This window comes from Danaus plexippus, chromosome 11, assembly GCF_018135715.1.
Source record: "Danaus plexippus chromosome 11, MEX_DaPlex, whole genome shotgun sequence".
Taxonomy (NCBI): Eukaryota; Metazoa; Arthropoda; class Insecta; order Lepidoptera; family Nymphalidae; genus Danaus; species Danaus plexippus.
In genome coordinates this window covers 455,777-479,064 of record NC_083544.1, presented here as the reverse complement: position 1 = coordinate 479,064, position 23,288 = coordinate 455,777, and the positions used below count along the sequence as shown (strand labels likewise).

The 23,288-nt window shown below is 34.5% G+C and overlaps 4 protein-coding genes across 7 annotated transcripts; 1 reads left to right on the top strand and 3 right to left on the bottom strand.

Annotated features, from left to right (window-relative positions):
* Positions 1-1,493: 1,493 nt before the first annotated feature.
* Positions 1,494-8,427, bottom strand: LOC116765648 (netrin receptor UNC5B-like). The gene is made up of 13 exons (XM_061521877.1): positions 8,346-8,427; positions 7,822-8,216; positions 7,415-7,625; positions 6,618-6,817; positions 6,328-6,406; positions 5,683-5,847; positions 5,536-5,592; positions 5,195-5,347; positions 4,981-5,112; positions 4,749-4,914; positions 4,212-4,315; positions 3,739-3,996; positions 1,494-3,436 (listed from the first exon to the last, which is right to left on the bottom strand). Exons 1-13 carry the CDS (start codon positions 8,425-8,427, stop codon positions 2,271-2,273), a joined length of 3,168 nt encoding a protein of 1,055 aa, XP_061377861.1. The 3' UTR covers positions 1,494-2,270.
* A 559-nt stretch (positions 8,428-8,986) lies between these two features.
* On the bottom strand, positions 8,987-14,897 carry LOC133319068 (antichymotrypsin-2-like). Its single transcript, XM_061522077.1, has 9 exons — positions 14,778-14,897; positions 13,315-13,487; positions 13,045-13,188; positions 12,701-12,904; positions 12,256-12,354; positions 12,044-12,175; positions 10,753-10,965; positions 9,534-9,675; positions 8,987-9,174 (listed from the first exon to the last, which is right to left on the bottom strand). Exons 1-9 carry the CDS (start codon positions 14,797-14,799, stop codon positions 9,038-9,040), a joined length of 1,266 nt encoding a protein of 421 aa, XP_061378061.1. The 5' UTR covers positions 14,800-14,897; the 3' UTR covers positions 8,987-9,037.
* A 1,178-nt stretch (positions 14,898-16,075) lies between these two features.
* LOC116765532 (protein anon-73B1) lies at positions 16,076-17,716 on the top strand. Its single transcript, XM_032655015.2, has 2 exons — positions 16,076-16,324; positions 16,504-17,716. The coding sequence occupies exons 1-2, from the start codon at positions 16,178-16,180 to the stop codon at positions 16,603-16,605; spliced, it is 249 nt and encodes an 82-aa protein (XP_032510906.1). The 5' UTR covers positions 16,076-16,177; the 3' UTR covers positions 16,606-17,716.
* LOC116765530 (uncharacterized) lies at positions 17,236-23,251 on the bottom strand. 4 transcript variants are annotated; one of them, XM_032655009.2, is made up of 6 exons: positions 22,970-23,251; positions 22,120-22,301; positions 21,788-21,938; positions 19,706-19,837; positions 19,337-19,520; positions 17,236-19,221 (listed from the first exon to the last, which is right to left on the bottom strand). In XM_032655009.2, exons 1-6 carry the CDS (start codon positions 23,203-23,205, stop codon positions 17,797-17,799), a joined length of 2,310 nt encoding a protein of 769 aa, XP_032510900.2. In that variant the 5' UTR covers positions 23,206-23,251; the 3' UTR covers positions 17,236-17,796. The 4 variants fall into 4 exon arrangements, with proteins under 4 accessions (XP_032510900.2, XP_032510903.2, XP_032510901.2 ...); XM_032655012.2 differs by having other exon boundaries at positions 23,166-23,186; XM_032655010.2 differs by lacking the exon at positions 22,970-23,251 and adding an exon at positions 22,696-22,848.
* Between the last annotated feature and the right edge of the window lie 37 nt (positions 23,252-23,288).

The following is a 23,288-nucleotide window of genomic DNA, read 5'->3' as shown; positions in this document are numbered from 1 at the left end:
ATATTATTATCATGGAAGAGCAATGAATCAAGACAAAAATATTAATCGTAACCAAGAGTTCCTCATTTTCCCACTTTTAGGTTAAAACAAATCTAATTATCATATACTTTCACTTACAGAACATAATTAACGTACCAATAGGAATTATTTAAATGTACGCCTCTCTATCCATACACTGTATGCTTTAATAGAGATTCGTATTACGGTCCTTATGTACTATAAGGTATAGACGTCATTCGCTTGCGCTAATTACAATGCGAACCGGCGTACAACATCTTTCATCTAACATTCTTCGTGGGGAAATCCTGTGCAAAAAGGAACTTCTATTGGAGTTCACTAAATTAAGGAAGTTCACGATTAAGTTTTAAAACTTTAAGAGACTTCAATTAGTTCAGTTTCACACAGATCATAACAAGAATTAATGTAACCGTTTAACAAGAGTTAGTGTTGAATGTCACTCAAAGTAACTCGATAATAACAAAAAAGTGAAGATAAAACTTTATTAAAACGATACTGTTCTTTTATTTAAGTAAAAAACAGACTTCTGATTTAAACTCCTCGTGATGGGACGGTTTCATTGTCTTTTTCAATATTCTTTTTTTAGCAATAACGAAATTCATTAACTACGTCATCATTTAATGAGCTGATTATATCTAGTAATATTTTTGTGTATTAAGTCGACAAGGTCAAGAATATTCTAATATTCTTATGTAGGTAATATTTTCAGATACCAATGAATGGAAAGAGTTACAAAGGACCCGGAGTATATTGAGGCTTACTTAAAGTAACGGACGCTGTCATAATGAAATAATTAATGTGTGTGTGCGTGTCTCGAGTGAGCGTACATCCAGAACACACCCTCATGTTTGTTAAGGGATTTCTTTAATACAACGGAAAGGAACCTTCCCAAACATTGTGGTGGAAGCGATGAGATGTCAGCTTCCATTGAATTAAAAATATTAAATAAACTATGAACATTATACTCGCATATTAATCTATTAAAAATTTACGTTAGATTTTCCAATTATATATATATTATAGATATTATTATAAATTGCTTATAAATATTTCTAGTTTTTCATTGACAGAATAACGTGTTTAAACACACAGTACAATATCACACGATAACACTGTATGACTCGCTACAAGCGCACGTTGGAGACCAGTCCCCAATACAGAGTAATGTGGGAAGGTGTTCTATTCATTATTAAACAATGCAATCGCTGGTTCGTACGTATCGTTAATACTTGAAAACCTAGTATTTAGGTCAGGAGGGATGTTTTTACTTACCATCTAATGTTAATCATTTATAAAATTAAATATTACCTTTAATGGAAGTAAAAAAATCATTAATTTAATACTAAATTATATCATTAATGCTTTAAAAGGATATATTCTTGTTTATATTTGTTACTTCTCTTGAAGTATTATAGACGTAATGACATTATCAAATTCGTTTAAGTCATTAAGGTGATGTTAAAGAAAGAGACGAATCGTTTAAAATATTTATTCAAAAAATCTTTAATTACTACTAAAATCATTTTCGTCCGTTTACCAAAACCACAACGTATATTTAGTTCGTACTATACACAACTAGTTATGTTTTCAAAACATTACCTATAAATCAAGCGCTCTACATTTTTATTGACACTTTATAAAAAACGTCACTCTCATACATATATCGATTTTAAAATAATTAATGTGTAAATTTTAGTTTTGCACCTCTAAAAATACTATACGTTATTCTATTCAACAGTCAGACGATCAAAATATTAACAGAAGTGACAATAGTTTTGGTTCTAAACAAATCAAAGTTACTCTCGATTTGTCCTCTAAAGCTAAGTCAGAGTTTTCTTAATATCGTTGTATTAATATTCAATAAATCAGATTCACACTTTGTATACAAAATGTATGTGATTTATGAAAATTATTATGTTTACCATTTTAGACTTACTCTATTCCAAAACTTTATTCGAATCCTGATCTAAATAATTTTCTTAATAAACTATTTGTATGAAAAACATTGTTTTTATTACCATTCTTTAAAAAGTTGTAAAAATAAATGACTAGAGCCCATTTGTTAGTTGCTTAAATAAAAAAAATAAAAAGTTAATTCCACGAGATATTTTTAACACAACGAGCCTTCTTAATATGTCATAATACGAGTACAATAAAAAATATAATTTTAAAATCAACAAACTAAAATTAATGCTCAGCTACATAGGACTGTGGGTTGACAGAAGTGGTCTTAAGTATAAATAAAAATCAGTCTAATTAGGAAAACAGCGCCTTTCGATAACAGTCGCGCAATCTATCCGAGACATCTCTCTAAACACCCGCGATAAACTTATTAACATATTGACATCGTTGTTTCTGCATAACCAAAGATTCAATATATTCTCGGTCGGAGAGCAAGTGTTAGAGAAATAGTAATAGAAGGACGTTAGCTTTAATTTTTCCGCGAGCAACCTCCAGTCGTTACCTTTAGTCGTCTGACAATCCAACAACTTGCAGAGTATCACCCTGTCAGACTTGGTCAGAACGTTTGTTCGGTAGCAATTATTATCCAAGCTGTAACTGTTCCTACGTAAACTGTTTCTGTAAACGAAATCATATCTGGCCTCTTTTTTCGATAACGATGAATAATTGAACGGATTCTCGAGGATATTAACGCTGTAACCGATCTCTACGCCCGAATAGCTGAACCGTTTATTACAATTCAGATTCGAATTAAAATCGTTTGTTTTCAAATTGAAATTTACCGAATTCGACTGCCTTTGTTTTTGATATACCGTGACGTTTAGATCTAAACAATTTATAGCATCCACCTGTTGTAAAACAAAAAGGCAATGCAGAGATCGGACATTCATATTCCATAATTGGGCAAACGGAAGCTCCTGATATTTGTTTCCTGATTGGATCTTCCATCCCACTCCCACATCCCGAACATTGACACACAGATCAGAGCAATTCTCTTGAAAATAAATAGTTTTCGGATCACAGAGAAGAAGCCCGCCCGTACGTCTCTCGCTTTCGAAACATTCGTACAAGGCGTAAGGAGTGTCATGAAACGCGTGGACGTGCAGGTTGTAGTAGCCGTCAGAACGTTTACCAAGAAAAAGAGCTACTTTTAACAATTTGGCATCTAGAGCATTAAAGCTTCTACCGATTAAAACGAAGTCACTGAGAAATTCGCACACGATGTACACTTTTAAAGGATCGACTTGAGCGAATATAGGGCTTCCCGGGGTTTCCTGCCCTAATGTTAGGACCTTCCTCCATTCTCTACAGTTGATTTCTTCGGGCTTCTGAAGTATTGACAGTATCCAGCTAGAGTTCTTCAAGGCTACGCAATGAGGGAATGTGAGTATCATTGCCTTGCAGAAATGGACATTCTTCGGCCCGCATCGAATTATTGGACTAAGTTGTGTTTCACCTGCGAAGGCACAATATCCTTGAAATTTAAGTATACACTTAACCCTTTATGTATATCGAATCTAAACGGGAGAATAATTTTTAAAACAAGTTATCTTTAGATAGTAGACCGTTTGATTTCATTGATAGTTGAAGATTTTATTTTTATTTAAAAAGGTCTGTTGATATTTTAATAAAATTATATAAAGAATAAAGGGAATTATAATCAAAACAGTTCAGATATTATGACTAATTAATTATCTCTTTTCTTTTATTTTTGTGTCTCAAATTAATAAACTTTATCCAAAATATGTTATAGTTGACCTTCTTGTAGAAGCGGTTTGTTCCACTCTTCGTCTGTGACCTCAATAGAGAATAACTCTTCGCCTTTCTCAACCACACCGTCCGGAATATATAATCTGACCCCACATTTATCCAAATTTAGCCAATCGCCGTCACCGTTTACAATTTTGGATGTAGCAGTCTCTAAATATTGACAATTTAAAAATTTCGAATTAACAGACGCGTTATTTTTGAGCGAAGGTGACATTTCTACACTTTCATTTCCATACGACGAACCCGCTGCAATGAAACAATAATTATAAGACGTCAGAAAAACGCAAAGAAATATATTTATTTGCGAAAAGCTATGGATTATTATTAGGACGAGTGAATAACAAATCGCAACACATTTGTCAACAACAGATAATGGATAAATTTAACACCAGAGTTGCAATGTTCGTATAGGTCTACGAGTTATTTGTCATTCTATGTCCCACTATGTGCTATGAACTCACAGCTCAAGAAACAGCTGGAGTCAGAGCGGTCTGACTCCTTGTCCTTGCAAGCGAATGTCTCCACTCCATGGTTTCTTACCTCGTGATCTAATGGCGCGATGTAGCTGCAAAAATAATTATTGCATACATCATGATTCATCCGCTGCGATAATAGAATAGACCTCCAATATACCTACTACATATAATTGTCAATCTCATTTAAATAATTTCAATTGTTTTCGACCTGGGACACAAATAATGCTCAAAAACATATGGAATCATTCCATCATAATATTTTATCACGTCCATACATATCATAAACAATTGATATTTTAATCCAAACGAGTTTGCAATTTACATAATTGTATTATAACAAAGGTTTACTGCAACGAACTGTATTTATAACGAGATGGTTATCTTGCATATCTGATATTTGGTAATTAATATTTCGACGTAACTTCACACAATGCATATAATGACAATATTTTAATAAATCCCTTTAATTTTTTCTCTTTTTGGTCACGAATATTGTATTGACTATTGTCAAATATTTCCTACCTGTTAGCCAATTGCGGGACTTCATACAAGTGTTCGTTTCTATTATTGATGCTGTTCGTCTGTCTGTTTGTTCGTCTTGAATCCATTGTGTGGAACTCCTCGTGTATCGTCAAGTCCGGTTGATTAGTAAGAGTCCTTTTTATAACGTTACCGAAGTAATTCGTACCTAAATTCATTGTCACGTTAATTATGTAATGTCTTCATCATGTTAAAATTAATTCTTATATCTCACCCGGAGGAGGCTTTACGTAGGGAGAGTTTTCAGCAATTTTCATCTTCATATACTTAATGCCGAGTACAACAACAACAACAAATATTAGAAAAGCTATCGATAAGGCAATCAGGAGCGGCCAGTATGATGCACCTGGAAAAAGCACTATCTTATTTATAATAACAAAAAACTTGAAATAAGTTATATGTTAAAGACTATATTGGAGTGCACAAACCATGTGTATGCGCATTAGCAGTCCGTACGCACAGCGGACAGGGCGCCAGTTGTGCGTCGCGGCCACGACAGGGTCCAGAGACACAACGACGACGTCGGGAACGAAGACAGTCTGTGTCGCAGGATGACCACTCCGACCACTGTGACCAGTGACCTGACAGAGATGATCTCATCACATTAACACTACCACTGGAGGACTTAGTACAAGTCTTAGAGTCTTGAGTTTAGGACTCAGTACCAGATATAAAAAATACTATAAGCAATAGTTCATTTCAAAAGTCTGAATATTATTGTAATACGCTTCTTATTTTATTTGCCGCTTAATTTAGTTGTAAAACTTACCTAACACGACATCAGGTGATTCATCTGCCAACTCATCTAAACTATCCATGTAGACATCTATAACAATACATTTTTTAATCAAATAAACCGGCTATAAAATAGAGTTTGAAGGTAATAACAGTCAATAACTATTTTTAGCAATGTTACCTAGTTCACAATGAGTGCATTCAGGTGTTCGTTGCACCGCGGGTCCAGAGCAAGGCTGTCCGCCGTTGAGGGGGCGAGGGTGAGTGCAGGTTCTCTCCCGACGACGACCTCCGCCAGCACATGAACACTCAGACCAAGTCGACCATGATGACCAGCCGCCGTTCACTGAACAGGACAAGGTGTCCCAAAGATTGACACGAGGAAGGACATTTTTGAAAAAAATAAGGAAGAATGTTTGTCGTAGAAACAGTCAGCTCTATATATGTATATTAATGTACGCTGTGACTATCATATAATTATTTGTCTCTTGATTAATAATCCGATTTAGAAAGAGAATAAAAATATCAGGTTGTTTGTATTATTCGGTTTACTACTTTACTGTTGCTTACAATCAAACCAAATGGATTCGTCTAATAAAAAATTAAAAAACCCTATAGTCTATTAAAGTTGTACAAAAAAAGCACTTAAAAGATATCCTAAAGCATAAAATGTAAATAACAATAGAATTCTTACAGTCATGAAACTTAATATTAAAAAACAATCAACGGAAAGGGAACTCGGAATACAGATGAAGCCAACGCTGAGCGAATGAGTGCAACTTAATAATTCAAAACCAAAGTCTGTAGGTAGTAATGCAATATTCACCAAACACTGTGAGCAGAGCCGGCTCGGATAGCCGTTTGCCGGCGAGGTTCTCGGCGACGCACGTGTAGTTCGCCATATCCTGTCGTCAACATATAGAAAAGACGTAGGAATTATCACATTTATAAGTTGTAACGACTAAAACGAGGTCATCCGACAATTAAATCAGAAACGATTCATTAATATTCCATCAGTACAGTACAAGTTAAAAATTAAAACGTACGGAATTTTATTACCACTGTCATAAACATATGTAGATTAATGAAGATAATAAAAAAGAATGAATATCTAACCAGAAGGGAGGCCTGTTTGATCACAAGATCTCCTTCTTTGTTAATGTGCACGTTGTCATCGACGGCGATAGGTGCTCCGTTCTTCAGCCAGTAGACCTGGGCGAAGGGAGCAGCTGGAGGGGCCTCGCAACGGAATGTTACAGCAGAATACTGCTTCACCAGCTGGGACTGGGGAGATGCTGAGAAGTGCTTCTTTATATCTACGAGTTAAAAGAAATTTAACGTACAACACGTGTAAGACGAAATGAACCAATTCCTAAAAGAAGGAAGAAATTTTTAAGTATAATTAAAATGATATTTTTAAGGCTTTTTGAAAATATAATTATTGGATTATTTTTGTCATATATTTAATATGAAACATGTCTTACAAGTGACCGCGCTGTCTATTGGATTATTTAAGTCCTACATATAATATGAAATCTAATATCTTATACGTAACCGCTCTATCACTTTCATCCCAAAGCGAAAAATAAATTAAAAAATTCGGAATTCTTATTAAAGAAGCGTTTAAATAACGCGCAAACTCTAATTTCCTTCACAGTAATTTTTTCATTAAAAAGTTTCTATTTTTAATAAACAGAAAAAATATTATCTATTTTTTATAACAAAATGAAATTCCAAGCACGAAGTTCCGCAATAAATTTCTTAAAGTTCAACAAACTTCATGTCTTCATTGTGAAAAATTTAATCCTTCTTACAAGATTAAATCGCTTGTTCTTTGTTAATTGCATTACATTTGTATAGTGAGAGCCGCTCTATAATTACATTAGCAATGTATTCAGTTTCACCTTACTTACAAGCGAGTTCTATAGTCGCTGGTTGGCTCCTTATCTGTCCGCGGCTCGTCCAGGCGAAACAGGAACATTGGTACTTCTCTGTGCCAAAGTATTCCTCGACCTGTTCCCTCGTTACTTTATACTCGCCCTCTATAATTCTGACTCCGGTTTGGGGATCCACGAATTCAAAATTGAGAGCTTCGGTTTTAATGCCATTGCATTTGAAATAAACCTAATAATAATATAATATAATGAATATTGTCAATACATCTACCAACGTTATCAGCAGTCTTTTTTGGTCATTAATGAACAAAAAAATAGTTCAATTTTTTTAAATTTAATTGAAATAAGTTCTAAGTAGCACTCTGCTCGTTAACGTTTCAGTAATTTTAATATACATATATTGTTATTATAATTTTGATACTCACTTCTAAGGCATTAGCGGCACGACACTTAAGCGTTGCTGGCTTATTTTTAACGACGTAGGTATTTTCTGGTTCCAAAAGAAAAACTGGCAAATTATCTTTAGCTGTGTGCAACGGTATTTTATCATCTATCGGGAGCACCTCCTGATAGTCGCTTTTAACGGTTACTATATCAGGGGAATCTTTGTAATTGATTTCCTTGTGATCATAATCGTAATCTAAATAAGAGTGATCTTCTTCTTCATCATCATCCTCGTCTACGTCATCAGTGTGGGGGAAAACCGGGGGTAGAAAGTAGTCTTTCGCTTCATTTGGACTCGCTAGGAGGTCTAAAGGTCTGTTCGTGTCGCCATTACTATCTACATCGGGTATTACGACACCTGTCCGAGAGTGTGCATCTAAAAATATTGAAATATTACAGCTAATGATATCAATAACTGAAATGCATTAATATTAAAAATTGTCCCATTTTCTGAAAAGATTTATAAAACCTATTTCCAATGTGTAACTTATATGTTATAACTTACTTTTTCCCGCTTCCTGTTCCTTTATACAAAACGCCAAATTTATTTGCAAGATAAAAAACAAAGTACACATATGCACTTCCATTTATGAACCTATTTATATGCCAATATATCAATAAACCAAATCTCGTAAATGCGTCATTTTTTTCCATAACTGTTCTTGTTTTTACATTTTTTTACTATAAATTAAAACAAAAGTTTATTGCTCACAGGTCTCAACGGCATTTGCATTTAAAACTAGAGTAGCGTCCACGGAGAGCCAATCACTTATATTTTTATGACGACTGTAAAGACGTAAAAGTTAACGACAGACGGGCGAGCGCTGGGGTAGGTGCTGTCGTTAGCGCGAGAGAAATCCGACTGAGAATAGGGGTTGAAGGGTGAATGGAAATGTGTGGATTCCGGCAAAGTTTTGCACGCATGCGTGAAACTTGAGGGAAGTTGCTGTGTAATGAATGTTGATGAATCGTTGTTTAAAAGCTTTTGAGGGTCATTAGAGCGATTGATGTCGTACGTGATTTACCGCATTTGTCTTTTTCATTCAATTGCTACAGAAGAACGAATACGTTATCATTTAGATGAGTGCGTAATATCTGGCGTGCTTCTTTAATGGGTTGACATATATCTTGTAGAATAAAAGGCGGTTTCTAAATAAATTCTTTATTTTTATAACTTTTATTATATTGGTGTATATTTTAATGAGACTTTGTTTCTGGGTCGACAAACGTCCCGGAAAATAATTGTTGGTCATTCACCATTATGAAGTACAAAAACGGGTGGTCAGCGTGGAAATCTATCGGCTTGGAAGGAGACAACTTCATTAATACCGTACCTGAAAATACGTTAAGTACAAGAAAAAGATCATTTATGCTGCACTTAGGTCTCTTTCCATCTGTAAATTGCTTTATATTTTAATAATACATGAGTTAATTTTGATTGAAATTATTGAAATTATAAAAACTCTCAACATAATAATAAAATTAATGGAAAATGCAGGAAATCGGAAATCGTTTATATTGTTTCTATTTCACCATTTCTTTCCTTTCTATAAAAGAAATGTAACGACATCGAATAGGTTTCCTTCTATTACAAATGAATCTGTTTACGTTATTTCAACGGGACCTTTTCAATAAAATATGCATGTTTATAAAAGATGTATAACTATAGTGTACATAACAACGGCAGTCTCACCGGAAGCCGCGGCAGCCTCCGTCCCATACTCGTTCACTTCTATGTAACATTTGTGTTTCGCATTTGAAATGAAAATTTTCTCGTCTCGTACTATCGTCAGCAGGCCCGAGAGGTTCGCGTCGAAAATTGTTTTGAGGCCTAACTGAAAAATATTAGTCAATGTACCAAATATATATTAACCGATAACGTTAGCCCGCGACTCTATTCGAGTGAATTATGGGACTATTCGTCAAAACGTAAATACTTTAGGGGGTCAGATTTTTTGCAAAATTTCATTTAACATTAAATTTCTAACGATTTTGCAGGTTTAACAACATTTACTTTTGATTACGGACGAGAACTTCTTTTACCTTACCGTCATATAACCTCCATAGTAAAAGTGAAATTTACTTAATATATACTAATACATTCAAACCAGCAGTTCCGGATATTATAAAAGTTTCAGCTTGAAATAAAACGAACAAACTTTTCAGATTTACACTATATGTGTAGGCTTGATATTGATTATTCCATTATTAATATAAATTATACTTCATTAAACCCGTTCATCACATTTAAGTTAGAATCCAAAACAGGCTCTTATAACAGATAAAGTTTAATGTAAGTTTGGCTACGAATAGAATAACCCAATTATAATTGACATCTGAAAAGAAATACTTTAAAAACAATATTTATGTTGCAATATTCCGATCAATTAATATTTAATTGTCTAACTAAAACCTAACCACAGGAAAACTGAAGGAAAACTGTCGGAGGAATTAAAGAATATAATTAGGAGCTTCGACATTTTCTATGATATTCTTCACTAGCGTAGCATGCTTCATAGGATTGTTTCCTGTGTCATGCTATGCTATATAAAAATAACTGTAATCCAATATACACATAGCGAGGACCAGAATAAATTACTTCATATTGATAGAAATGACTTAACCCTGTTCAAACTGCTCCTCCCGAAAATGTAGGAACTTTGTTATTAATATAAGAAAAAGCTTTGAAATAATAGTAAATTATATTGACATTAATCTTTTAGTTAAATAATAAAAAAATCAGGATTAACAATGACATTAAATAAAGTCAGTGTTATAGTATTATAGGTAGTATAGAGAAAGTAATTTATTTATAATACGAGTATATATAAAGTATACTACCTTCAGGATATAATTTATTAAACATGCAATTATATTTTTGTACATCCAACTGCAACAAATATATTAGATACCTTTTTATATGCTGTCGCGAGGTCAAGCTCAGAGGTGACACTGAACTTAGGCATGGTGATGTGTACTCGCGTGTGGGTCATCTCATCGAAGACGGCCCTCAGCATCCAGGGCGCGAGTCTCAGGGCGTGCAAGAGAGGAGGCAGACCGGTCCGAGACAAAGGCAACACCAGCACCAGAGATGCGCGACCTCCGGAGTACGGGATACTGATTACCTGATCACCGATTCTTGTTGGTTTAGATACTCCTAAATAGGAGTAGATTCGATAAATCAATATAACTATTTTTCGTATGGTATTGCTGGTATTCTCCTGGTCTTAATGCTGCCATGAGATTAATTACTTCAAATCTAAAAAACGTATGAGATAAGACGTAAACTATTTTGTATCCCTATGGGTATGTAACATGTAAGATAATAATCATGACATTTTAAGTACCTAACACAATGTTTTAGTTCCTATCACAGTCCACCTGCTATCACGAGGTGTGTTATGTTCACTGAAGAAGTTTGTAAAAATAATTATGCAACCAATTGTTCTCATATAGAAACTTCAACTCAAAGAAAATTTGAAAATCAAAATCAACAAAAAAGCAACAATTTTAATCTGAATGTGACATAAAAAATTACGTATATATTGTCTAATTTACAAAAATGTTCATAGTCACTAAAACCAATAAATTTTATAACATAATGAGATCTAAGATTTTTGCGAGTTTTATTAATTTAAATGAAACTAGTATTATTCGGATACCGTGATCACGGGCAGACGAGGTGATCACGGTTGCTGCAAAGTAACCGAAACGTCGGGATTATGTAGTTTTCAAATAATAAAATCCGCGTAGTATATCCGAATAATACTAGTTTCATTTAAATAAATTTTATAACACATTTTTCATGAATGCTCCTGTTTTTTTGCTTTCTTTCTATGTAGGTCTAAACGCCTGGAATACACGCATAGAGCCTTACCGACGTCACCTGAGGGTGTGTTACTTGTAGCTGGGAACCAGTTTGGGAGCCCCAATACACTTCATCCTGATTAATTTTACAGTAAAAGTGGGAAAAAAGACTGCCTCATTAACAGACTGACCCAGATATGTAAAGGAAATACTTCTGGAATATCGCATACCAGTCGCTTGATAAATTAAGCTGACATGCGGACTGGGGTCAGTGAATAACTAACTCTGTATATTTAATCATAATATCAGACGGGAGTATTAATCTGTTAAGCTTTCTTAATCCATCTATACCGTCTTTCTGACTTTGGCTATACTTTTTTACTACTACGTTGTTACCTGAGATCCCAGAGCCTCACTGGATGTATAATTAAATTCTCCATTCAGAGACATCATTTGTATGGTTTTCTGGCTGGTCATTGTGTGAAACGTTCCAATTTTAACACTTTCAAACGGAGTTTCCCATCGACCCTATATTTGAAACAAAAAAAAAAAAAAAAAAAAACAAAATATCTCAAATTATCTAAATAAATAAATCGACAAACACATACATTAAAATACACCGCATTGACGAGTACCAACGAAGAGGACGGTGAGATGTCCGTCGGCTCAAACATGTCTTTAATGATGCCATTGGTTTGTGAGGATACCTTTAGTAAAAGAGATTACGTTAACTGACAGAAATCAAAACAGAACTATATTTCAATATATTTCATATTCACTTCCATATAGAGCCATGGCAATTCTTAAGTTATCGATACACTGCTTATAGGCGAAGAGACCATCACAAATAGTGATTAATAAAAATCATGTTACGGGTAATATATTCGAAATTTTATAATAAAATAAGTAACCAGTGCTTTTAATACATCTCAAGAAAAGTTTGGACTCTTTGGACAAGGCTTTTCTTTTACAATTTAAAATAAAACCTTATTACTGTTATTTTTAAGGAAGCAAAGTAAATGTAATGTAATGACGTATCATCTTAATAAATACCCAGGCGTTTATCTCCTCGGCGACGTACGTTGGGAAATTGAAGTCAATCTTGGCGGCACTATTCTCAAATATGTCTCGTGCTAAATCTACAAACTTGCGGTTAAGACGAGCGTTCTGGGACACGTACAGCCTACTAGCGATATCGAGCCTTACACCGGGAAGGTAACGAAGCTGCAGCAGGAGAGGCTTGAACTGTTTACCGATCTGAGAAGTAATTAATTTTATTCATCAAGCAATGATGGAAAAGCATTATCTCATACTCTCTTCATCTGAATCACTAAACTGTCCACCCTTTTTCAATATAGCGTAGAAAATGTGTACGTAATAAAAGGACAAGAGCAAACCATCTCTCTTTTGCGGACACCAATAGCTGAAAGTAACTCCTTCAAGCTGTCCCCCTGAGCTCCCAACGCCAATTTAGCAAGCGGCAAAATTGCTGAGATTGGCGAGCATAATGTATTAGATTCCGGTTTAGACTCAGCGCTCAACTGAAACAATTAGTTATAAAAATAGTCCCATACAGCTGCCAAATGTTAAACATAAACATGAAAACTATATGTTGTCCGAATTAAATAGTAATTAGTTTTTGTGGTACTGACAAAACTACAACCCACCACAAAGAATAACTTCCTGAGATCTCCTTTTAAATCCAAATGAATGGCTGAATCCGTGTCATTAAACGACGGTTCTTGATTGAAGTCATCAGTGTCGTTACCATCAAACTTAAGATATTTATTTTTTCTGTGTCTTTTCCCAATCGTACACGTCCATATCGAGATCAAAAATGCTATTAAAAAACAAAAGTAGAAGCAAATACTATGTGTTAAATGTCCCTAAAGTTGTATGTTTCCTAACACTTTAATACTGAGCTGAACACCAAAACACCATAAATTAACTTACGACTGGACTTATTTACTTAAATCCATTACAAAAAAGTCGTATTTCATCCCATACACTTTAATTCGCTGGGTCAATGAGAAGAGATTTCTGTCAGCATCGTATTTTATACATATACTAGCGACCCGCCCCGACTTCTCACGGTTGGTATGCTGATACTAAATATACTAGGGAAAAACTGTAAACGTTTTATATAAAAACAAAGCGGCCCGCTCCGGTTTCGCAATGGTAAAACAATTTAAATCTTATACTGAAAGGGGCATATAGATCTGTATTAAATCTAGATTTAGTATAGATCTATTATCTAGATATACCTTAAATGTCTATATGACATTTAAGGTATTTCATTGGATAATGATTAATGCTGTATGGGTTAAAATCGCTTCGAAAACTAGCTATTATTTGTCATAAAAAGTAAATGACAAAAAAATGTTATTGTAGGATATCCATAAAAGATAGACATATACCACCGCGGAGTTTTCTGTAGACCTTTAGACCTATAGACCTTAGAATAATGTACTAAGTATTGTACACAATGTATACAGTACAGAAAAGTACAGAACACATTTTGTACAGTACAGAACACATAGTTTACAATAATTATTTTGATAAATCTCGTAGGGTTCAGTCTGCGTTATTCAATGTAAGCGGAAAAAAAGAATTATCAACGACATCAGAGACGAAACCTCTCAGCATTCCATAAATTCACCGTGCGGGTGCCGCGTCCATCGCGTTGCAGGGAGAGGAGCTTCAACAGCGCCTGGGACTTGCGACCCAGGTGTGGGTTTAAGAGGCCCCTATCTAACGCGCGTTAAACGCTCACCTCCACCGTCCAAGCTCCTCTCTCTACCTAACCAAATTATAAACCTCAAAAATAACAGCATTTCTCCACTATTAAATGGATGTTATTATACATATAAACCTAAATATTCAATCACTATATCTATTAAAAAAAACCGCATCAAAATCCGTTACGTAGTTTTAAATTTTTAAGCATACATAGGGACAGAAAAAGTGACTTTATACTTCACACATATATGTACGTGAGCCCGCGTAGAGTTTAGAGTAATAAGTAATACAGATGTCACCATTCATGCTTCTGTGCTAAGGTTCATCTGCATTATAAAACATGTATATACTTGATCTTCTTAGATTCTAAAAACACATATAAAGTCCTCACCCACTAACAACAATAATTTCATGTTTATTATCAAATTACTCTACTTATTGCAACTTATCGTTACATGTGAGAGTATAAGTTTCACTACGTGGAATACCAACAATTTTTAATTATAACAACCGGTAACAATCATCATAAAACAGCCCACAAGTAGCTATTTAATAATTTCACGGATTAAACGGGAAAATATTAATCTTGAATACCATTAAAGGCGACTCCCGCAATCAATTAACCACATCGGCCATGCCACTCAATACTTTAAGAAATGTCTTTCAAAATTAGCTATTTAAATAATGTATTCTCTCTTGTTTTTGGCATGACTGCTACTTCATATTTATATATGAAATGTTATTATTTCACAATAATTTGTCTTAAATAAATTGCCAAAAAATTCATCATTTTGAGTAAAAGAATTAAAACCCTCAAGGTAACTTAAGTTTTTTGGTCAGCAACACTATTAAATAAAAATAAATAGAAAAAAACGGTTAAGATTTGCCAAAATAAATCAGTGTTACGAATTCCAAGATGAAGGTGTATATACATATGCACGAAGAAAATGTTTCCCACAACTGACTGTTGTTGGACCTTAATAAAATTTATATGGAATCAATTTGACCACAAACCTTATGAACTACTAAAAAATATGTAATACATATTTGTTTATCGGAATAGAACCTCCGCCTCTACTTCATGTCAAATTAAAATAACCTTGAGTAATACTAATGAATTTACTTTTAAAATTTTTCTTAAAGTTGCTAATTTTACATCCGGACATAAAAAACGTGGCTAATTAGAATACATACACAGGCGTAAAATATTTAAAAATACGTCAAATATTTAACGTGGTGCTTACTATTTTTTATTCATATTATAATTGAAATATTGTAAGTACAACTTTCGCTGAAATCACAGTAATAATTAGCTGATATGATCTGCTACCAGAATGTATGTGAATTAAGGTTTTGTATTTTGTAATTATCTTCTAAGTAACAAATTTCATAAGCTATATAAATTACTAAATTACAATTTTATTATTTCATTACCTGCCCCTGTTTGAAGAAGTCAAATATTACTTTTCGTTTTTTATTCAAAATATTTTAGTCCGTTTATTGGTTATTATAATAATATTTTAATGTTGAGTTTCTTGTATCGATTTGCAATATGACAATTCATTTACATAAAAGATTTATTATTTTGTCTTTAGTTCTAATTTCTATCGGTTAATAAAATTGTGTTTTATGTTGTGTTCACATCACTATTCAGCTAGACAGAGACAGTAGAGCTTTTGTTGTCATTTGTCAAGTGTCATTTTATACCGGCATATTATTGTAAATTAAATATTGATCGAAACCTGTCGACGACACTTCTTTTACTAAGCGAAGCATATTAAGTCTATTAATATGATACCAAATGAAATTTTTGCTGAAGACATGATGAGCACTGTAATACGATACGGATTATACATTGGCGCTGCTTTTCAGATTATATGTTTGTTAGCCTGTGTGACGCTCACAGATGAACAAAGCGAATCCCATCCCTATGAAAAGGTACTCATTTTATTGAAATACCTAATACATATTCTCATAACAAATCTTATGATAGAACAGGTGAAAAGACAAATCGCTATAATTTCAAGAAGTGTAACCTGATTTAAGTGTGAAGAAGAAGTGTTCGCTTGTTATGGTTTATTGACATTGTATAGAATTATATCAAATTGTTGTTCTAGGCCTACACAGACAGTGACGAGTGTAGTTCAGAGCAGTCCTCTCCTGGTCATAGAGCTGCAACATCTCGGGCTAGACGACATGACAAGAAGAAGCGTCGTTAGGATGTAGATTTTCATCACTGACAAATTTTAACAGTTTCCGTGATTAAGTATTTTTGTTAATGATGACTGGTTTTCTCTCTTATAGCTGTAACAACTCTCAAATTTGAAGGGTTAGACATTAATTTCCAATTTTATTTATTATATTGAAAATATGTGAATTTTCTCAATATACTCTGATTATTGTCACTTAAATTTCTTGAAAAATATGTTTGTATGATTGATGAACCACTTTGAACTCTAATACTTCAGAAAGTTCTGTATACTCTTATACTCACATTATATTTAATTGTAAGTCCAGTGTATTACTGGGTTTATTCTATGAATTTACTATGCATTTAAGAAGTCATATACTCAGACATATTAGTCGGTGTATAGCGTGCTTTGTTTATTATATTTTAATATATTTTAAGTTCAGTAAATAGTGATATTAATCATGATAGAAATACTGTTGATTTGCAACTATTTTTTTACCGGGATATCATTGTATCTCAAGATAACTGTAGTATGTTCTTGTTGTATACAAACTATCGATTCTTAAACAATTTCTCATCTCTCAGTATAATAGCTGTAAAATAATCGTGATTAGTGTTGTATTGATCTCATAAAAATATAACTCAATAAAAGATCTGATATTTAAAAAGCGCTTTATTTGTTATGAGGACTAGATGTTACGCTCGGTATTACTAAATCCTAAATATTATTAAGCTCCATTAAAACAATGTGAAGGCACCGGTTCCTTCATGTAAGTAGCACCATATATAACGTTTGTAACATCACATATTAATAATGATCATGGCACAGTATTAAATACATTTAAGTACATTAAAATCTTATAAAAGGCAAGACATCGTTTAAAGTGTATAGGAAATGTCATCACTAGATTCTTTGGGTTCTTAAATTTAAGTGTTCATATAAAATTTGAAATTTAATTTCATTTGGTAATAAATATCACTGGACACCTGTTTCATATTAAAACATTTGTACTAAGTCGACATTACTTCGAATACATTTAACTATACATTTCAAGTCTCCATACATTAAATAACTAATATTGCTCGGTAACTTTTAACAGATATAATAATTATCTTAATACAATAGAAATATTTGTAAAGGGTATCAAAAAATTATTAATAAATATTATAAATTAGGCAGATAACGAGTGAGGGCCCCCATGGTACTAAATGCGATGCTTCATGAGCTGCTGGTCAGACTGTTCCCTTTCAGTGCATTTAATAGATCGTTACTGTTTAAGAAATCTTTGAAGGCGTCTAGCTTCTTGAAGCAAATCGTCACGCAGCATGAGTTCGTGTGCTCAGAATCTTTATTACAGCATGTCTTGCTAGTTGCTCCACTTGACTCGGCTTCACCACATGCCTTGCTGGATGTTCCTTGTTTGCCTCCAGTGTGACAGCAGCCCGCTGTGTCAACCGAGCCCTGGTCATGGTTGCAGGAACACTTGATGCTGTCGATGAGAGCGAAGTTGTCACAGTTGTGCACGAAAACCCCCAAATCTTCGAGGTTGGAGTTGTTATGTCGCTTGTGATAGTCTAGGAAGGTGTTGTTCTGGGTGTCCGTAGCTTTCCCACACCCCGCCACACACTTCATCTTGTCCTGATCGCACTCGCACACTACACACGAGCACCTGTCCTCGTGGGGCGCTCCGCCCTCGGCCTTCGCCCCGCACGCCCTGCACTCGCCGCTGTCGGCGCCGCACTCACAACTATCACATGAACATATCCCCACATCCGACGTCAGCTTCTTCAACGGGTTCTCCATTTTTCTACCGAACACGTTTTCCGTTTGCACCACGTACATGTCCGACGGCGGTTCGTTGTCGAACAGCAGCGTGTCTTCCAGAGTTAGGTCCGTATTGAAGAGGACGGAACTCGACGGATTTATTTCAACGGCGTGCTGTATCTTGGGCGAGGGGGTGTTCAGAGACCGATCGTCGTTTTTGAGGAAGTCCGCCATTTTATCAATGTTTGTCACTAGCTCGCTATCGTTGAAGACCTTGTCGCTGACGTCCAGGATGTTGGGCGTGTCGAGGAAATCCTGTGAGATGATATTCGCAGTGGGCAGCGCCTCACTGTTCAGGTCCATGTAACTCTGCATGTGCGTGGGCACGAATGTCGCTAGGGTGAATATGTTTTCAGGAGTTTTGTCTTTAATGCTGACGGGAGCTTCTTGTATGGAAGACGCCAGGGCCGTGACGTCTATCCAAGGCGCTTGGACCTCTATTTCGTTGGCCAGAGCCAGTTGGATCGCCTCAGTTTTCACCTCCATCTTACTGGTCGAGGGTAACGCTATGTCCAAGTCCGTCACTTCCGTCCAGTTGTTTTTCCTTGTTTTATCGAAGGACAGCTCTTCCATGGCAGTCAGACTGTAATCCGTCATGTTCTGGTTAACGTCCGTATGTGACGAGTTGTCGAAGAGCAGTTCGTTGATGTCCAAGTTATTGTTAGCGAGCGCGTTCACACTGGTGATGTCTTCCAAGCTGTCGTCGGTGGAGTTGGACTCGGTGGTGATCCTGCCGAACGACTCCAACAGACTGTCCCAGGTCATCTCCTGGTTCGTTTTCGGATTATCTGATGATACTTTCGATGTTTCGGATTTCATCTGTGGAGTGGAGAGTTCGAATCATTATAAGGAACAGCATTTCTTAATATTTATATTCAAGCTAAATTCTGATGCCAAGGGTTTATTAACTACACCAGAGCTAAGATAACCGTACCTGTAAGGCACAGGTGGCGAGCGACGCTTGTGGCAAGATATGTGACGTGATTTGTGGCGTGACTTGAGGTACAGCTGGTGGCGTAAGTGTAACATGTGTGGCGTGTCTCGGGACGTGTGTGCGAGCGTGTGCCTTGAGGTGATGGGACGCCGTGAACGATTTGCCACAACCGGTGGTCACGCACCTAGATGACACAAGATAGATATCACATTCACAAACTAATTTTTCCTCTATACTAGATAAAGGAAGGAAGAGAAGTCATCAAAAAGTAGCGAATTCTGTGGCCATTGCAATTTGCAGGATCAACAGTCAGTTTAAGCGAAAGTTATACATATTCCCGTCAAACAGTATGGGAAAACCCTTCCGTACTTGTAAGGTCTTTCCTGTGTGTGTGTTCGTATGTGTTTCTTTAGATCACTGAGCGTTGTAAAGAACTTGGTGCAGCCGGTGGCTTTACAGTTAAAAGTGTCTCCACTGTGGAGTCTCTGATGTGCCCTCAGTCTGAAATTATAACACATATAAATATAAGTAAATAAATGTTAAACTTTCTATTGTGAAACCTAATAACTAACACGTAAATATATTTAAACAAGCAAATTATAAAACAAACTTTTCGGATTCGCTATGATAACGATTAACGAGTTATTGAAAAATTCTCAGAAAGATTTCACGTCACTACACTCCAGCATCGAAATTTTGTTTTAATAAGGTTTCCGTTAGAAAAAGCGAATCCGATTTGTTGTTTATTTTGAATAACCTTTACTAGAATACATCTAATAAAATCGTTGCACTACACAATAATAAAATCTGATTAAAGTATGTCTAAATTACATAGCTCCCGTCAATTTTGCGTCTGCCAAACATCTACTCACGCTATTGAAGCACAAGGTTAATTTACACTTAAATAAGAATCATTATAATTTAGAAAATCAAGAGCTTTAAGTACTTGTAAATAAAAATAGGACATTGACACAGTTACATAATATGCAAGATGAACTATTAAAAAGGAATGATTTTGTCAAAAAAAAATTATAAAAATTAAAAAGATTAAATATTTTTGCTATTCTTATCATCATCATGAAATAAATATGATTTTAGAATTGAATTTTCCTATTATATAATAGTGGTCTATTCAAATCCATGTTCTTGGTCGATATAAACATTTATACTAATTTATGTATCATGAAGATGTAACAAATTTCAACGGAATTCAGACTGAAATGCTATCTAATTACCAAAGGAAGCATTGACATTACACTAAATGTTAAGAAGTACTTTATATTTACGATATGAATTAATAAAACATCAGCAATGACAGGTGTTTAGTTGTCACGCTGTCCATCACTAGTGACAGGCAATAAATAACGAATGACGTGTGACGCGCGGGAAAAGATTGAACACCATAAAATAATTTGAATCATTTAAAAAGAACAACTGAGAAATTAAATCACAAGAGCTCTCATTTACAATGAGTTTCAAACTACAGGAAAAAACGAGTATCTCAAATATAGCATTTAATGCCGTAACAATAAGGACGATAGTCTAACATCAGAATAGAAACGGTAGGTAGTGAGAATCTAGAAAAGTATTGAAAACAAACTGGCAAGTTTCCAATTGCGTATAAATCACAAAGTTACTTAAACACGCCGCTCTGTTTAGATTATACTGTTTCAAAGTCATTACACTATAATATTATATAATATAAGCATGAATGAAAAAAATGTTCCGTTTTATATTCGAAATAAAGAAATTAAATTTCGATATATTTTAAAAAATCTACATATATTTTTATTACATATATGTTGAAATGTAAATGCAAACAATGTAGACGCTTCTATTTTCAGGTGATACCTATAACACATTCATGCTTATGTAAGTTTTGTAGGTACATTGGATCTACGAAGCAGAATATTCTAGTGTTTTTTGGAATTAAAGCATCTGAAAACATAATTTGTAGGTAATGTCCACTAATATTTCTATAATTTCAATTTGAAAAATAATCTCTTCTCTGTTGTAAATGTTCTGATTAAATAAGGAACTTTTTGATTTATTCTCAAATTTAATTTAAATGTAAGATGCAACATTATTATACTTAAAGGTAATATCAACATGTTCAGTTATTTTCATCAATAAACTGGAAATTTCTAAAATAGATTTTAAATATGATTCACATTAAGCTAGTTTCACAGATATTTTAAATATCTGCTACAGTTGCAAAATAAAAATTATTCAGTTACATCGGCCCAAAGGCCTAAAGGATATTAAGAGACAAAGAAAAAAATGGGGGTGTTGTGTAGAGGCCGGGAGGTGATTTGCAATTTCATTTAGCTAGAATAAGTTTAAATGGTTTCTCAATAGGTTAGAAAATGGTTGTGCTCAAAAATAATTCATCCTTAAAGTAGTCAGTAGGTTACTTTAGTTATATCATATATGTTCCACATATATACTGACCTATATAGAGTATTAAAGGCTTTATTACAATTGCCGATGTTGCATGCAAACGGTTTGGCCTTGGTGTGGGCTCTGACATGAATCTTAAGGCTGTAGGAGGTCAGGAACGCTTTGTTACACGACTGTATCGAACACACAAACCTGTATTCACCTGAAATAGATGTTAAGGAACTTATAATAATCATATCTTTTATATTACTAAAATAATGATAAGGTTTTACATTGAACTTTAATCAGAACATGTTTACTATACTAATACATAAGTGACTTATTGTGGAAGAATAACTTTGCTTCTTTATAATATAAGTGATCACTGTATCTCATGAATATACCTTTGTGTGTCTTCAAGTGTGTCCGTAGATTGCCAATGGTACTATAGGTTCGTTCGCACCCGTCATACTCGCAGTGATACCTACTGCTGTTGTCATCGTTCTTACGTTTACTTTTATCCATAACGGACTTTGCCAACTCAATGTTTGTCTGAGGTACATCTGGCCGCTTTTCATTGTTATCCCTAAAATAAGGATTTTGTTTATTAATTATAATAAATCACTCTATAGTGCAAATTAACAACATATATATTTTTTTGTAATTTTGATAAATATAGAAAAATAACATTTAACACATATTCTACTTTTATTTATGTTAAAGTCGGGAATATATTTAATACAAACTTAAAATATAATATATTTAACATACGAGAGACAAACAAGCCGCGTGTTGTTGCATTAGTGTTTTTCCACAAAACAATTCCCATGATTACAAGCTGATACTTGGCAGTACTACACATCACAACGGCGTATTACACAAACATCAATAGCATCTAACATGTAAGTAACGCGAATGAAAAGCAGTATGGTTGATAACAAGCGTCGGGTTGCTTAAAAAAGAACACAGGTATCATTTACCTTCCAATCATAACTTAGGAATGTACGCGAGTCATTAGGGTTTTGGGATATTCAAACCACATCGTGATGGTAATGTACCAAAATAGACTGCCCAAAAATGAAATAGTGCGCTAAGGACCGGCTATATAACATTTAGTAAGTTAGAAAGAGACGTGTGTTATATTGACAAACAGCTGATTTGTTGTGAAATTTTGTGAGCGGGAACGATACAAGCTGGATTATTATTTATATTATATGATTTATATCGCATCTTTTACACGTAGTGCTCACTTACGATGCTGTTCCAATTAAATGATTCGTTCTTTTGTCCTTGGGAATTATTTCGCTTTGTAACGTATCTAATAAGGCACCGTTTTCGACACTACGTACACGAACAGTTGCAGACTCACTGTCAAACTTCTCACAATCAACAACACTATTATCAATATTAAAATGTTGGTTAACAAAAGATTCTAAGCTATTCCGTGTACCGATATGTGAGAGGCTGCTGTCACCGAGCCATGCGGCCATGTTGTTTCGTTTCGTTTTTGTACTTTTGTTTTTCCATCGTCGCTCTACATATGTCACTACAATCAGTAACGTCAAAAAATCCG

What these genes read in the sequence shown, in the direction of transcription:
- LOC116765648 (XM_061521877.1), bottom strand. Translation starts at nt 8,427, where the DNA reads ATGGAAGTGCATATGTGTACTTTGTTTTTTATCTTGCAAATAAATTTG. An exon ending in GTGCCGCTAATGCCTTAGAA is followed by an intron (nt 7,626 to 7,821) that starts GTGAGTATCAAA and finishes TATTATTATTAG; the next exon opens with GTTTATTTCAAATGCAATGG. An exon ending in GGCTCTGCTCACAGTGTTTG is followed by an intron (nt 5,848 to 6,327) that starts GTGAATATTGCA and finishes TGTCCTGTTCAG; the next exon opens with TGAACGGCGGCTGGTCATCA.
- LOC133319068 (XM_061522077.1), bottom strand. Translation starts at nt 14,799, where the DNA reads ATGAAATTATTGTTGTTAGTGG. An exon ending in GAAATTATTGTTGTTAGTGG is followed by an intron (nt 13,488 to 14,777) that starts GTGAGGACTTTA and finishes GTTTTTTAATAG; the next exon opens with CATTTTTGATCTCGATATGG. An exon ending in GGAGGCTGCCGCGGCTTCCG is followed by an intron (nt 9,175 to 9,533) that starts GTGAGACTGCCG and finishes ACGTATTTTCAG; the next exon opens with GTACGGTATTAATGAAGTTG.
- LOC116765532 (XM_032655015.2), top strand. Translation starts at nt 16,178, where the DNA reads ATGATACCAAATGAAATTTTTGCTGAAGACATGATGAGCACTGTAATA. An exon ending in AATCCCATCCCTATGAAAAG is followed by an intron (nt 16,325 to 16,503) that starts GTACTCATTTTA and finishes TTGTTGTTCTAG; the next exon opens with GCCTACACAGACAGTGACGA.
- LOC116765530 (XM_032655009.2), bottom strand. Translation starts at nt 23,205, where the DNA reads ATGGCCGCATGGCTCGGTGACAGCAGCCTCTCACATATCGGTACACGG. An exon ending in GCCTTTAATACTCTATATAG is followed by an intron (nt 19,838 to 21,787) that starts GTCAGTATATAT and finishes TTATAATTTCAG; the next exon opens with ACTGAGGGCACATCAGAGAC. An exon ending in TCGCCACCTGTGCCTTACAG is followed by an intron (nt 19,222 to 19,336) that starts GTACGGTTATCT and finishes TCCACTCCACAG; the next exon opens with ATGAAATCCGAAACATCGAA.